This window comes from Chanodichthys erythropterus, chromosome 2 (assembly GCF_024489055.1).
Source record: "Chanodichthys erythropterus isolate Z2021 chromosome 2, ASM2448905v1, whole genome shotgun sequence".
Taxonomy (NCBI): Eukaryota; Metazoa; Chordata; class Actinopteri; order Cypriniformes; family Xenocyprididae; genus Chanodichthys; species Chanodichthys erythropterus.
The window spans coordinates 26770710-26786489 of NC_090222.1; the positions used below are offsets into that span (position 1 = coordinate 26770710).

The 15780-nt window shown below is 37.2% G+C and overlaps 1 protein-coding gene across 5 annotated transcripts in view; it reads right to left on the reverse strand.

Moving 5' to 3' along the window:
• Positions 1-15780, reverse strand: part of sema6cb (semaphorin 6Cb) — a 162329-nt gene that overhangs the window by 27014 nt on the left and 119535 nt on the right. For all 5 annotated transcript variants that reach the window (XM_067407138.1, XM_067407113.1, XM_067407131.1 and 2 more), the window contains 6 exons: positions 15347-15502; positions 14953-15126; positions 12679-12816; positions 9748-9825; positions 2673-2731; positions 1046-1096 (listed from right to left, as the gene is read on the reverse strand). In XM_067407138.1, the coding sequence (XP_067263239.1) occupies positions 1046-1096; positions 2673-2731; positions 9748-9825; positions 12679-12816; positions 14953-15126; positions 15347-15502 (656 nt within the window). The remainder of the gene's footprint in view (positions 1-1045; positions 1097-2672; positions 2732-9747; positions 9826-12678; positions 12817-14952; positions 15127-15346; positions 15503-15780) is intronic.

The following is a 15780-nucleotide window of genomic DNA, read 5'->3' on the forward strand; positions in this document are numbered from 1 at the left end:
CATCCACTGGCACGCTTTAGAAGCAAAATCAGACACCACCACCCAGGGATGTTAACACACACTTTCACACACACAGGCCAGCTGTCAGCTAGTATTAGCTCATGACTGTCTGAAATATAATACTGCACATTTCTATTTCTCTCTTCAACACACACACACACACACACTTCCCCCCTCTCCTTCCAAAACACACACACATATGCTCTCTCTCTCTCAATATCTCTCATACATGCACCGTCTATCACAACATACACACATTTCTCTCTCTCACACACACACACACACACACACACACACACACACACACACACACACACACACACACACCTACACACCTACACCTACACACCTACACCTACACACACACCCACACACACACACACACACACACACACACACACACACACACACACACACACACACACACACACACACACACACACACACACACACACACACACACACACACACACACACACACACACACACACACACACACACCGTCACACATCCACTCAGTGAGAAAATTAATTTGTCAGATCGTGATTTTCAGTTGTTCCTCCAAAGCTCTTGCTCGGAGCTCTCTAATACGGCCCACAGCCCTGCAGGACATTTTTGTCTGCCATCCAGATCTGCAGCCTGCAGCCTCACTGCGGGTCATTTGTGTAACGGACTCTATTGATCTGGGAAACTAACGCCTCTCTGAGAGCTGTTGTAAGAGCTGCTCAGAGGTCAGAATGGGACAGATTGAAGATTTATGCATGTGTGCGTGAAAGGCAAACTGTCGGATATAAAAAAGACATGATGTAATATTCACACCAAGACACTACTTACACATTGTAGAAAAAATAATAGCAATCTGTGCCTATTGTTGAATGCAAGGCCCAACTTTACTGAATATAATGGCTGGCCATATAATTTCTGATTTAAAATGGTCAATGGATATGAACATGACTGTGAATATGGCTGGACAAAGGGTAATCATTTACTAAAGCAATGTGAATGTCTAAATTTAAAGCTTGTGAGACTGAATTAGTGCACTGACCGTATGCAGAGTCCACCGCAGGGTTCTGCTTGCGAGTTGTGGCCAACACATCTACAGAAAGAATAAAAGAAGAATAAGATCAAGTAGGCCTACATTCAGTCTAATGAACTATAATACTTGGCAGAAGATTATTGTGATTTTTACCATTAAGAAATACAATTATTTCTTGAATATTAATATTATTTATTTACTGAACAGTGTTGACTTTCAGTAACATATTGCATCTTCCTCCATTTTGATGCATAAATGCAATAAGCCATTCATGGGCGGACACTACAGTACTCTTATTACGGTTAAGGTTTTTGCAATTACAGCACAAGAACGCATGATACATGAATCTAATATATACAGAACTACAGATCAAACTTAGCCATGGGCTAACTCTTGTATTATGCATAAAATTGTAACATTTAAGATTGTACATCATCCCTTTAAAAAAAAAAAAAAAACCTTTAAATAAAGCAAAATAAATAAATGAATAAATGAAGTGTAATTTTTTTTCAGCGTGACATAAATTTCATGACAAAAAGGCACATTTCATCCCCAAGTTCTCATTATTGTAATGTAAATTATATTATATTACAATACATTGCATTATATAATTCAAATGTTTTTTAATGTTTTTGAAAGAAGTCTCTTATGCTTACCATTTATTTGGTGCTGAAGAAAATGTAACATTATTTCACAGTTGAAAATGTTTGTGCTGCTTAATATTTTTGTGTAAACATCATATAGGATTCTTTGATGAACAGTTTTAGCAAACGATTAAAAGAACAGTTAATTTGAAATATAAATCTTTTGTAACATTATAAATGTCTTTAAATCACTTTTGATCAATTTAATGCATAGTAAAAGTTTTAATTTGTTCCAAAACAAATACTTATCCCAAACATTTAAATGGTAGTGTAAATTATATTATTATTATTAATAATTAAAATCAGCATCAATTAAATTATACTATACTTTAGCATTTTAAATAATATATTATTTCTGAGAATTCAATGGTTCAATGCTTATTCAATGGAAGCAAGCTAGTAAGAGCTGTGCGTGTAAACCTCACTCCCCTGGCCACAAGAGTCGCGTTAGCGACAGACATTAGAGACAGCAGTCTTTAGCATCCTTGTTAGCATGCCCAACTCCCATGCCAGAGATACCGGTTTGAATACTGCTGGGAGCGGGTCGAGTAGAACTGGTTACGTTTGGTGCCGTGACCCGGGTGGGAGTGCGATTTAGGGGGCGTGAGTGTAACGGAAGCAAGCTAGTATGAGCTGTGCATGTAAACCTCAAGAGGCAAGCTAGCGACTGATGCTAGAGACTGCGGTCTCTTAGCATTATTAGAGGAGATGCCAGTTCGAATCCTTAGTTGTCATAAAAATATTTTCACAATGTACAAAAATCTTGCACAGTTCAAAGAGGTTGCAAGATGTCATTTCTTATGGTCTCTTTCCTTTTTGGAGAGAAACATGACCTAGGCATGTTTTTGACATGTTCCATGAGATTCTCTCAAAAGTGTTCTAGAGTTCTGGAACAAGAGTGGAGTTGTAGCAGAAATGTGTAGGGATGTAATAATAGTGTGAATGAGTTATGATCTCTGGGAACAAGTCGGCTCGGACTGTCTGGAACTCACCATGACAGCTGTCTGGGTACTGAGGATATCCACTCTCCACATACTGTTCAAAGCCAGACCTGTGACAGAGACAGAGAGAAAGAACGACAGAACAGAGAGAGAAGAAGAGAATGAGCAGGAAAAGGAGTGAGAAAGAGGACAAGGGAGTGACAATCATTCTTTTGTGAGCCTCTCGCTGAATGATCCTTCTAATTAGTTGTGCTGTCAGCATTCTGTTGTTGCCTCTCCGAGCAACTGTAAAGGGAAATAACATGCTGCAATATGATTGAGGACTGAGTGTCTGCCATACAAGTACACTGCCTCTATACCATGACTGACAGCCATGTCTCCATGGCCATAAGATAAGAAGCAATTACTCAGCATTACTCAGTTTACATCGCACTGTAAGTCTGAAACTTGCAGATAAATTGACATGCACAATTTAAATCAAACCATCTATTAAAAATGTCATGACTTCCAACCACTTATCGAGTACATTTTTACCTCTACAGATCATTATTTACATTTACATTTATTTCTGACATTAAGCCATAAAAATTAAATTACAGAGGAACATCACAATATGTCTATGTGTTTGATGGAGAAATGGAGACTCATCTTTAAAATGATGCAGATGTAACAATGAAGTGAACTGTTTTCCATAAATCTCTAATGAATATTAGTGCAATAATCCTATTCTTATCGTTTCAAAAAATATATTTAACATTTAAAAAAAAAAAATACAGCTTTAATGCTGGTAAAAAAAGTAAAATTTTGAACATTTCACATGATGTAGTTTCACACGTCAGTTCAAATCATTACGCAAATTTCAAGCCCCACGTTATTTACAAGTGATGAAAAAACGCTGAATGAATTTAACATGTGCACATATGTAATGTCAAATTAGTTGAACAAGCTACGGGGAATTTTATTCATTCAAGCACACGAATAGCAATAAATAAGAGTGCCTTCAGCTTCGACTATTTTAGATGTAAGAACCTTTGTGTGAAGGAAATGAGTGTTTGGGTAAAACAGCATATTAAGTCAAATTTGAATAGAATGTGTTTACCGAGAGGGACGTTGCTGACTCATGCAGCCTAACAGCGTAACCACGGTGACACGTTGCTCTGAGCGACTGCAATGTTCCACTGCTCCTGGCATCACAGAACCGAGCGTGTCATTGCTGCTCATTGCCGAGCACCTGAGTGACATCTCGCACACAAACGCATAACATGTTCTGTCAGTTTTTGCTTCCTCTCAGTGTTACCATGGAGATGTAATCAGATTGGTGGGGCCGTGGTCTAATGAAGTACGTATCTGTAAGTCCAAATCAGGATTCTCAGTTACACTTCATTTTAAGGTGTCCTTGTTACAGTGTAATTATACATTTAAGTACTCTGTAATATTATTTAACTACATGTACTTACTACATAATTAGGGTTATGGGTTACTTGCTTGCAATTATGCATAATTTAATGTTATTACTATAGTAAGTACATGTAAGATGTGTAATGGACACTGTAAAATAAAGTGTTACCGGATTCTCAAAAATCACTGCGTGTCACTTGGTTTCAAGAACACTTTTGTGTGTGGAATTTCAGCGGAAGAATGTGCATCTTATTCATTATGCACCTTGCAATCAAGTTCAGGTGCAAAATGCATGAACCTAATTATTAGTGCATAATTATAATAACTAATTTCTGGGCAAAGATGCTTTGATTTTAATGTAAATTAGGTTTATTGCCCCTTATTCACAAAACTCGGTTCATAAAAAGTGCTATTTGCCTGGTGCAATTCATTTGGCTCAACTAGAAACAAGACCAGCCCAAGGGAGTATATGAGGTCTGCAGGAAAATTCTAGAAAAAAAAAAAAAAAAAAAGCTGTAAAATGATAAAATAAATGCCAATTATTACATTTTTAAATCACATACATTTGACCGCTGAATTTAATCATCATATTTTGGGGTTACTGGCATCAAAAAGAGATCTCATGCAAATAACTTAATTTATTCTTAAATATTTTGTCTCATTTGATTTAATTTGAGTATATTTGATCTATCTGAGTGGAATTTATCTAACCTTGAAGCACAGGGTACAATGATGACTTTTTAAAGGCAGTGAGAAGGAGAATTCTTTTGACATACAGTTGCAAGAAAAAGTATGTGAACCCCTTGCAGAATCTGTGAAAATGTGCAAAATTTTAACAAAATAATCATACAAAATGCATGTTATTTTTTTATTTAGTAATGTCCTGAGTAAGATATTTCACATAAAAGATGTTTACATATAATCCATAAGACAAAAAAAAAAAAAAAACAATAGATGAATTTATTAAAATGACCCAGTTCAATAGTTTGTGAACCATTGATTCTCAACACTGTGTGTGGTTACCTGATGATCTACAACTGTTTTTGTCGTGTGATGGTTGTTCATGAGTCTCTTGTTTGTTCTGAGCCGTTAAACTGAGCTCTGTTCTTCAAAAAAAAAAAAAAATCTCCAGGTCCCAAAGATTCTTCAGTTTTCCACCATCTTTTGCATATTTGAACCCTTTCTAGCAGTGACTGAATGATTTTGAGATCCATCTTTTCACAGGACAACTGAGAGACTCAAACACAACTATTAAAAAAGGTTAAAACATTCACTGATGCTTCAGAAGGAAACATGACGCATTAAGAGTCGGGGTGTGAAAACTTTTGAACAGGATGAAGAGGTCCAAATCTTTCTTATTTCACGTGAATATTTTTTCTTCCATTTAGTACTACAGAAGATACTTGCATGTTTCCCGGAAGACAAATTAAATACAATTTACCTTGATCTTCAAATTCCAAATGTTTTCACCCTCCATCTATTAATGCATCATGTTTTTTTCTGGAGAATCAGTGAATGTTTGAACTTTTTTAGAAGTTGTGTTTGAGTCCCTCAGAATCATTCTCAAAATCCTACAGTCACTGTAAAGGGTACAAATATGCAAAAAATGCTGGAAAACTGAAGAATCTGCAGGACCTGGAGGATTTTTCTGAAGAACAGAGCTCAGTTTATCTGCTCAGGACAAACAAGAGACTCATGAACAACCATCACAAAACAAAAAACAGTCATAGATCATCCGGGTAACCACACACAGTATTGAGAATCAATGGTTCACATACTTATGAATGGGGTTATTTTAATAAATTCAGCTATTTTTTTTGTCTTGTGGATTATATGTAAACATCTTTTATGTAAAATATCTTACTCAGGACAATACTAAATAAAAAATAACACACATTTTGTATAATCTCCCTTATTTTGTTAAAATTATTAACATTTTCACAGATTCTGCAAGTGGTTCACAAACTTTTTCTTGCAACTGTATAAGAGGTATCTGTACCATTTAAACATCCTGCAAGTTGCATAGCTTAAAATGTCCCCCTCATTATAAACAAACCACTTACTTAATCAAGCTTCAAAAACAGCTTGTTTTGATATCGCAGGATCTGTGATGTCACATGGGCAACTACATTTGCGTATGACTGCCAATCATCAACGAAAAAATTATAAATCATTACACCATAGGCCCTGCCCACTGGCATTTAGTCGCTCGTTCATGATTTATTTTAATGGTGTCCAGGATCGTGATGGAGGATTATATGATTGTTCAGAGCATTTTTGTTTTGTGCTTTGTCTGTAAATTAAGGTTTTTTTCTGCAATAAAAAACCCAAAAAACCTTATTAACATTATAAGTGAACACCAAAGAACATATAAAAAAATCCATGTTATGACCCTTTAAAAAAAAAGCTTCAGGGAAAACACACTAGCATACAAACAACTTATCATCTAATGCTGGCACCCCATTTCAGCCCGCCGAGGCACCTGCCGTTCACCTGCCTCGCCCTGCCCTGCATATTCAATCTATCTGTGAATCAGCCCTCTCTACCTGACATGATTTAAAGTCCTTATTTCCATTAACCTGAGAGGGGAGAGAGTGACAGAACGAGAGGGAAGGAGAGGGAAAGAGAGAGAGAGCGGAGATGACTTCATCTCATATTGAAGGATAAATGGAAGGACAAGAAAAAAAAAGTCTCCAGCATAAAGTGGTAAATTGGGATCTTGCAGGTGCATAATATCTGAACATCAATATGCCTTTGAGATGCATGCTTTTCATTATGCCTGAATTGGCCAACACACTTGCACACACACATTAGCACAAACACGCTCTCTCATCATATGGAGATTAAATTGCCCCTGGGAAAGAGAGAATAGGGAAAAGGAGAGCACAAAAAGAAAATATCCCACAAGATAATAAAGTCATATTTTTCTTCATATTCTCCTACCTGCAGTACACCGCAAAAAAACAAGCCGCAAAGCTATTTTAAAAATGAGAAAGCCAAAGTATTACCATCGTACATCTATTGCCCTCTTTTCTTACATTTCACCCTCTTAGTCTAGCAGAATTTCATTAGATTTCATTGATTAGAATTTAAACGCACAGTTCGCACTGGAGCTACAGTTTCTCATGTCTTCTTTCTTGTTCTGCTTCTCTAAAGTCTCACATTGCCAGACTTAAAGTCAACATAAAGGTTTTTTTTTTGCTTTGTTTTTGCAACTTATTCAGGACAGAAGCCTATTGGAAAGGGGTCATGTGACTAAAATGTAAAGTGACTAATGACAGTTTATTTTAATGTGACGTGTGAACACTGACTCCTGAAAATTAGTTTGGACCTGCTGATTTCAGCCACATATTGCAATTTTATGTGCAATAAGTCTGATTGCCAAAAGTGCAGAATTTATGGTCTTTATGTTACAACAACAAACTTTTGAATGGTAGTGGTAAGTGTATTTTATTTGTTTATTGTGTAATACAATTGGTTTGTAATTGATCTGATTTATTGTATTTTTAAGATATTACTGACACACTTTAAAATGTTGTTATTCAATCTACATCAGTTTTACATTTTCAGTGTTGCTGCTTTTGGTTTCTATAACAAAAACCAAAATTCTAGATTCTAGCCAAGCTTTTAAAGCTCTTTATAATTCTAATGCGCTCTATGATTACAGAAGACTTCATGACATCTGACAGCAGAAGATGTATGACTCTGACATGAGTTTGGCTATGGAAGCATATAATTGAATGCTGGAGTAAACCAAGCTCTTATGGGACATTGATAAGTACTCTCACAAGTTCTATCCATTTTGTTGGCAGCGGTCTGGAAATCTGCTGTGTACGTAATAATGTTCATGAGTTCAAGATGAAATGATTCCCAATCTCTGTCAATACTCACATTAGGACACATTAAAGGTGCTAAAGAGGATGTTTTGTTTTATACATTTTTGCAATATTACTTGAAACTGTCTTTACTAACTGATAAAAGACTATTTATTAGGTGCACTGAAAGGAATAATATTAATATACATCATCTGTGCACGAGGTAAGGTCTTAAAAACATCAGCCAATCGTTTACGCGATCATCGAGTAAACGATTGGCCCTCTGGCTTGTCAATCACTGCCGTGACGTTCCTTGTGAGAGACGTGCGCAGATTGGCCCTCTGGCTTGTCAATCACTGCCATGACGTTCCTTGTGAGAGACGAGCGCGGCTGCGCGCTCCAGTAACTTTCCACACTTCACAGGCGCCGCATGCGATGTTTTTGTCCGGAGACAGGAGTAACAACTGCAGAGTATGAGTTACCTGCGGTGAGGCCGGCATAATGAATCCACTAACACGATACAGCAAATGCCGGTGGTAAACACTCGTGATCAATACTCGTGCACGAGTTTTGGGAGGCGTTCCCTCGAAAGGAGGGGGGGGTTGTTCTTAGGCATGCGCTCATTTCAAAAACTCAGTAACAGTCTTTGGTTTCTCAGTCGATGAAAAGATCCTCTTTAGCACCTTTAAGGCATATTAAGGAACATAAAGAACCAATAATCACCAATAATCAAGTTTATAGTCAGAAAATATCATTAAACACTGTCACCAGGCTACAGAGAAAGTTAAATTAAAATATATTCAGCAAAATAAAATAACTTTATTTAGTTTGTGTGTGTGTGTGTATAGAGTAGTAATAAGATGATCTCTCAGTAACATTTTCACTTCGGGGTTCTAACTTCTTTTAATAAAGCAAAATTGCAGCTGTATTGTATGTGACTCAGGAGCGGGGAAACATTAGAGCGTGCTGGGAAGAATATTGCCGCTGTTGCTTTCCACAACTGATGACAACCGCAGCGACCACTCAGCAAAACATTAATAATAACAAATTCAATCCCTCGATCTGCACTCATTATAACACACACACACAAATGAAATGAACTTCTGCTTGACAATTGTAGATCCCTGACACAAGCTGATATTTCATAAAATGGTGGGTATGTCAATATGCCCTTTCAGCCAGAGATCTTTGCAACTGCTAAATAACATAAATGAATCCAATGTGTCTTGGTTCTATTGCTTCTCTGTCTATCCAGTCAATGGGTCCCACTGACTTCCATAGTACGGAAGAAAAAAATACTATGGAAGTCAATGGGCCCATCAACTGTTTGCTTACTGACATTCTTCAAAATATCTTCTTTTGTGTTCAGCAGGAGAAAGAAATTAATACAGGTTTGGAACAACTTGATGGTGAGTAAATGATAACAGAATTTTCATTTTTTGGTGAACTTTCCCTTTAATTTATATAGCTTGAAATGTTAAAAATGTATTATGTAGAAATTAACATTAACTGAGATTAATGAATGCTGTAAAAGTATTATTAGTACTGTTAGTTTGACACCTAAATGCATTAAATAATGTTAACAAATTTATTTTTAAATGTTATCTATGAAGTCATCCTGGTCATTGTATATATTGTCTAGTAAAATTCTGTAACTGCACTTGGTTATAAATTTTGAAGACATTTTACGGCCATCTGATTTTTACCAGATGTTTTAAGGATGTTTAGAGTAACGTAAGCCCTAAGAGACCTTTGACAATGATGCGCACCACAGAAACACAGAATTGTCGATTGCACAGAAAGCTTGTGTGTAGAATTCAGTAGCTGTGTATGCTCTTTTATTCTAATGAACCGTAAAAGTGTTTATTGTGGCACGACTAATAGAAGGGTCATGTGATGTAGCTTTAACTCACTTGAATCCCGGCGCCACTGTGGCACAGTTCCCCGCACTCAGCCAGATGCAGTAGGGGTCTCGCGAGGACAGACAGCTCCTAAAACACACACACATACAGAGTTAACTCGTACCACATGTCCTGGAAAGGTTGTGTGTGTTTTCCTCGCTCGCAGTCTCCATACTCCCCCCAATTTCCCTTTCCCCTCTCTCTCCAAGTGTATGTGACAAGCTGGAAGGGACAGCCAGACACGGCATCTCCATAACAAAGCATTAATGCCTCTCGCTGGTCAGACAGTCAGACTGAAGAGAGAGAGAGAGAGAAAGAGAGAGAGAGAGAGAGACTGACTGCTGTAGAATCAGGTGTGTGTGTGTGTTTGTGTATTAGTGTTGCATGATTGACAGGTGTGTTGTGTTTGCCAGAGGCCAACTGAGATTCAGATACACAGCGAAGCTGGTGAGTTGCTCCAAGAAACAGTGAGAGAGACAGACGGAAAGAGAGACAGAAAGAGAGACGGAAAGACAACGAAAGACAGGGAGGAAAGGACAAAAAGCATGTGTGAGGTGACTAGATGTGAATCAGAGTGAAAAGGAGAGGTCATTTCCACTTTCTGCTATTTTTTCCCTCTTTACAGGTTTGTTAATTTCTCCATGCTATGCCTGTTGGTCACTATTCTTTAACACTTTATCTATTGTTACAGGTTAGATGTGTTAAAATGATAAAGTACTTTCTCTTATTCCATTTAAAAAAAAATAAAATAAAAAATGTAAGAAAAAAATGGAGTTGGGTGGCTTTAGTATCTCTATTAGGTTAAAAGTCATCTTTACTGTATGCTAATGACCTACTAAAAGTTGACAAAATTACTAATACAGCCAATTATTAACCTGATTGTGCAAAACTTTCGATGTAAACTACTGGCAGTTATTTTAATTGTACAAAAACAGTTTATTATGTCGCTTGACTGCTTTTACTGTTTAGTGAACTTTGATCTGTCTTGTAAATTCATAGGAAATAGCTTTACTTAAAATATTGATGACTCATCCTGCACTACACAGATTTTTGTCCAATCAAACTTCTCTAGAATGACAATGTCCAACTGCCTTATATCACCTGCAACCAACCAGCAAGTAGCACTAGTTAGCCAAATAATGCTTATTGGCTAAAATAAATAAATAAATAAACAAACAAACTCATAAGCCCTTTGGTATGTCCCACCCAAACTATTATGCCAATTATATATAAAAAAAAAAAAAACACTGGATGGAAACGCCAATATGCGCATAAATTCTAAAAATGTGCATAAAAAAATGTATGTGCTAGACTGAGTTGGATCATTTTTTTATCTGATAAGAAGACATGCATAAACGACAATGGAAACACATTTACTAAACCGTGACTGACTCAACAGAGGATTTGATTGGATAACTGGACTAACCAGTGGATCACTTTCATTGCACAGCATCTCAAATCTTGTTTTAGTTATTCTGAAATGCGTGAGCCAAAGCCTGTCATCAAAATTATTTGGTATACTGACCTCCCAGAACCACCTCACATGATTGTGTTCACAGACATCAGACGTCCGAATGCAAGATAATATGAGAGCGTTTATTGTGTTTCGTCTATGCACTCTAAGGTGCAAGTCATTTATGATTTAGGACAAAAGAGCCACAGTGGCTTCCCTGATTGCAGCAACTTCCATTTTTATTACAGATAGTTTGCGCCAATCTCTCCTAGTAAGTGAATGTTGTTCTCTTGAACACATGGGATGGAAACGATGCTTTATTGGCAAATGTTTGATGTGATATTCCAATTGAGTGCTTAAGTTAAATTCACAACTTTGGATGGAAAAATAGCTTCTGTGGCGCTATAAAAACATTGCGACCAGCCTGACATAGCAACAGTGGCTCAACCAATAGTGTCATTTTGGAGCTATCTGCTTGACCAACCAATAGAAGATTTCAGTTCAGAGAAACCTGTTTGATAATAACCGTTATTTTTTTTTTTCTTCAATTCTCTTTCAACTTCTTTTGTTCTTTTAGATACAAAAACTGTTTTAATTTAAACAAAGACAGCTGTTTTTGCATCCAGCACTCGTCGTGTGTGAAAACAATTCAGCAAGAAAAAAAAACAAAGGGGGAAAAAAAGAGAGATGTTTTCTCACAAGTCCACAGAGAATCCCGTGTGAGTGTTTCTCCTGAGGCTGAGCAGGCATGAGCTAACAGATTGGTAAAACGTTAAGACACGGCTGGATCAGACATCAGGATTGTTTTTGGAAAGAAATCGGGACTGAAATTCCCTGATAGGATTTGGAGATCTTTTTAAAAGGAAACACAGTCTATCAGCTTGCTTATACTACAGCTGTGTGAAAAAAAAAGGAATTGTTTGCTGTCTTGGCCTGTGGCCAATCAGATGGCTCTAATTTGCGTGCGAGTAGTCAAAGCATGTGGTGATGCTGGCTGGAGGACTGCAGCATGCAAAGGAGGAAACACGTCTACATCAACGACGACCCGTCTGTGTGTCTTCTTACTGGACGGGAACGCAAGCTAAAACCTTTTGCCCTCTAAAATGCATCCATGTTTAAATTTGAATGCATTTATGAATGCATGTCTTTGGAAACACACACCACTTTCACTGCACTTATGGAGAACGTTATCCATAATAGATCAAAAGAGAACTGGCACAGGACTTTTTTAGAAGATTCTTGCACAACTGTCTAGATTTTTCTCAGAGGACTGAGCTGCTGCACTGCATCATCAATGGAGTTTGTAATGTTGGCTCCTTCTTCAATAAATGTTTTAAAATACTACAATAATAACCCTTATGAGTGTACTTGATTAAAACAGTACAAGATACTTAAAGGTGTAGTACAACATTGTATTAACTGCTCTCACATGTAATACATATTTAATGTGAATGATTGTGATTCTGGGTTCCATGTGCATTATCACTCACTTTTTGCAGTTGCTGTAGTCAGAACAGCGACTGAGTGGAACACGGATCACGCAACTTGAGAATGCCACAAACAGGGCATGATGGTCCTTGTCCAACTCCAATCCCAGTATCCTCCGGTCCTCACCACGCACATTACATCTGAGGAGAGAAATGGTGGTTTGTGTTTGTATGTCATTTTAGTCATTAAAGAAGATCCAAAAGTACCATGTATGTACCTAAAACATTAATACTAATAAAGGCTATGTTTGGAATTGCATACTACCATACCATTCCTATAAGAATGCAATAGGCACATTTTGTAAATGCATGGAATACCTAGATTATCCCATACATTTCTCAAAATGTGCAGTATACAACCAAAGTGTGCTGCATGGGATACCGTATCCTGCGTTGTGCTCAACATGACTATTGATTTGTAGTTGACAAATGAACCAAAAGCAAAATATTTTTTTGTGCTTGACATGTTGACATCCTGGTCACAACATGCTTTCATTTTATGGAAAAGAGTAGCTCAGCAATTCTTTAATACATCTTATTTTGTGTTCAAAAGGAGAATGGTTTTAAAGGAGGTTATGGTAAACCTTTATCTCTAATGGAAGGAAAAAGCAATCCCCAATAAAAGAAAAAAGAAAAACACAATATAGAAAGAAATCCATTATGTGTGTCACACAGATGAGTCACTTCAATTGAGTTGATTGAAAAAGGTCATGCCATAAAGGTTGACTGTAATTCATCTTCCTCTGCATCTGCAATAATCAAAATAAATCCTTTGCGTCATGTAAAGTGTTTTTCCCAAAAGGACAACTTTGTAAGTAAGGTGGGGTTTTCAGGGGGAAAATGAGCAATGTTGCCTGAAGATTTGGTCACATTTTGTTGTGGAACTTGTGAGTCTCAGCTGGAGTTGAGGCTTGTTGTCAGATACACAAGAGGAACATAAGCAAGGCGAGATCCCAGGAGTACAATTACAACTCCACACGTACTATCCGACCCATTTACTACAGGAGAGATTCTCTCTTAATCAAACGCCTCTGTCGACATTGAGCTGGGGTTATGTGTGTACACGTTTATATTCGCCTGAGACCTGTCAATGAGTATGAAGTGCATGAGAAAAGAGCGGAACAGTGAAGATCTGTTTGTAAACGACCTTCTAGGTGAAGCTGTGTTTGCTCAGACAAGTGGCATTTTATCTGTTGCTTGGTTTCTTTCACTGGGTAGCCCTAAAATCCCTTTAAGGCAAGTCAGTCCACTTGGCAGCCATCTTGGTACAGCTCTTAAATAAAGAAATCTCTGAAACGGTTTCAATGGCATCAAAGATCCAAAACACACTAAAACTCACTATTGACTCACTAAAATCACATTGTTTCTCAGGCTTGTTCAGGTCATGTGCATTCTAGAATAAGCAAACTCTTGTCAAAATGCAGATCAGCATCAGAGCCGTAACCTCACGGGCAGTGATCTGGCACATTGTGCAGCAGCACCTCGGTCGACTCGACTTTTGAGTCCTCAAGATCTTTTCCCCGATCCTGCTCCTGTTTCCTTTCTGTCTCATGCTGTCCAATCAAAATAAAGGTATAAAAGCCCAAAAATATTTAATTCTTGAAAATTGATTATTTTACCTGAAAAACTTCTCTTCTAGAGTATAACAGTAACCTTCCAGTTTTTCCATCCATTCACAGTATGAATGACATAACTGAATTGAAAACGATGGAAAAATATTAAAATATTGATTTAAAAGATGATTTATATAAACAAAATATACAGTATTTTATGTTTATTGTAAAATATGCATACTATATGCATATTACAAAATATACATACAAATATTTAAATAGTTTAAGAGACTGACTCTATTACATCTTTTCGCAGTGCTTTCTCGAGTGGGTTGGGCGCTAAAGTGTTCTTTTGGCATAATTTGCTTGTTGAGATACTCTGATTGGTGGAGATTTCTTTGCAGAATCATGGGATATGTCCTTTTTCCACCAGAAAATCCACTATTAAAAATGATTATTTAAAAAATAATTTGATGGCTTTAACAAAAGCATACCGTTGATTAACAATCTCATAGGTTTGTCTTTAACGGTTTATAAGTAATCATCATTAAAAATCAATGGCGAAAATGAATAGGATTTTTACTTCAGGAACCCTACTGTTGCGCTATATAAATTCTATTGTCTATCAAAACACTTCATAACTGCATATTAAATAACAAATCGTATTTTTGCTTTTAGTGTGGGCAGACAAAATAACATATCGTGTCACAACAATATAACTCACTTGTTGGGGTTGTAAACATCTATGTCCTCCAGAACCTGCGTGCTGTAGGTGGAGTTTGGGTGTGTGCTGGCGAGAATCTTCAGGACTCGTCCGTTCTCTGAACCCAGAAACAGAACGGTGTAATTCTTATACGGGCCAGCTGCCGTGTCCACCGCGATCTGGGTCAGCTTGAACCTGCATGAGGAACGTAAGCTAATTAGTCAATAAAACAAATCACAAACTTGTCTTTTCATCATAACACTAAATGCTTATTTATTCTCCAGCATTAATAACAGTTTCTTTTTCTCTGGAGAAAGAGATGCAGATGTTGAGAAAACAACTGGAGACAGACGCAGAGTGCTAAAATAATGAGTGTTTAATTTTTATTAGAGCATGTGTGTTAGTGTGTGCATACCTGCTGGTGGTTCGTGTGAAGCAGGGTCGGTTGTTGACAGACGGAATGGCCTCGTCCATTAGTGGATAAGACTTAATAAATGTAAGAGTCTCATCAGGGAAATTTGTGGAGGACTTAAAACCAGCAGCAGGGCCATCACCGGCACAAGATCCTGGCCTAGAGAGACACAGAGAGAGAAAGAAAACAATAAACTTCTACCTGCACAGACTTTCCCATGAAGACTCATGGAAATGATCAACAAAAACAACTCACAGACATACAATTAACAAGAACCATTCCAACCATCTGCCACTGTTAAATAAAAGCTGTTTTAAGAGTCCATCAGGCTGAACAAGCTGCTCTCTGAGCTCCAGAGAACAGGTCTAGGCATATATCATGCAGAGCAAGTTGACAAGAAAGTGTATTCTTTGACACATGTGTGTATGTAGTGTTTT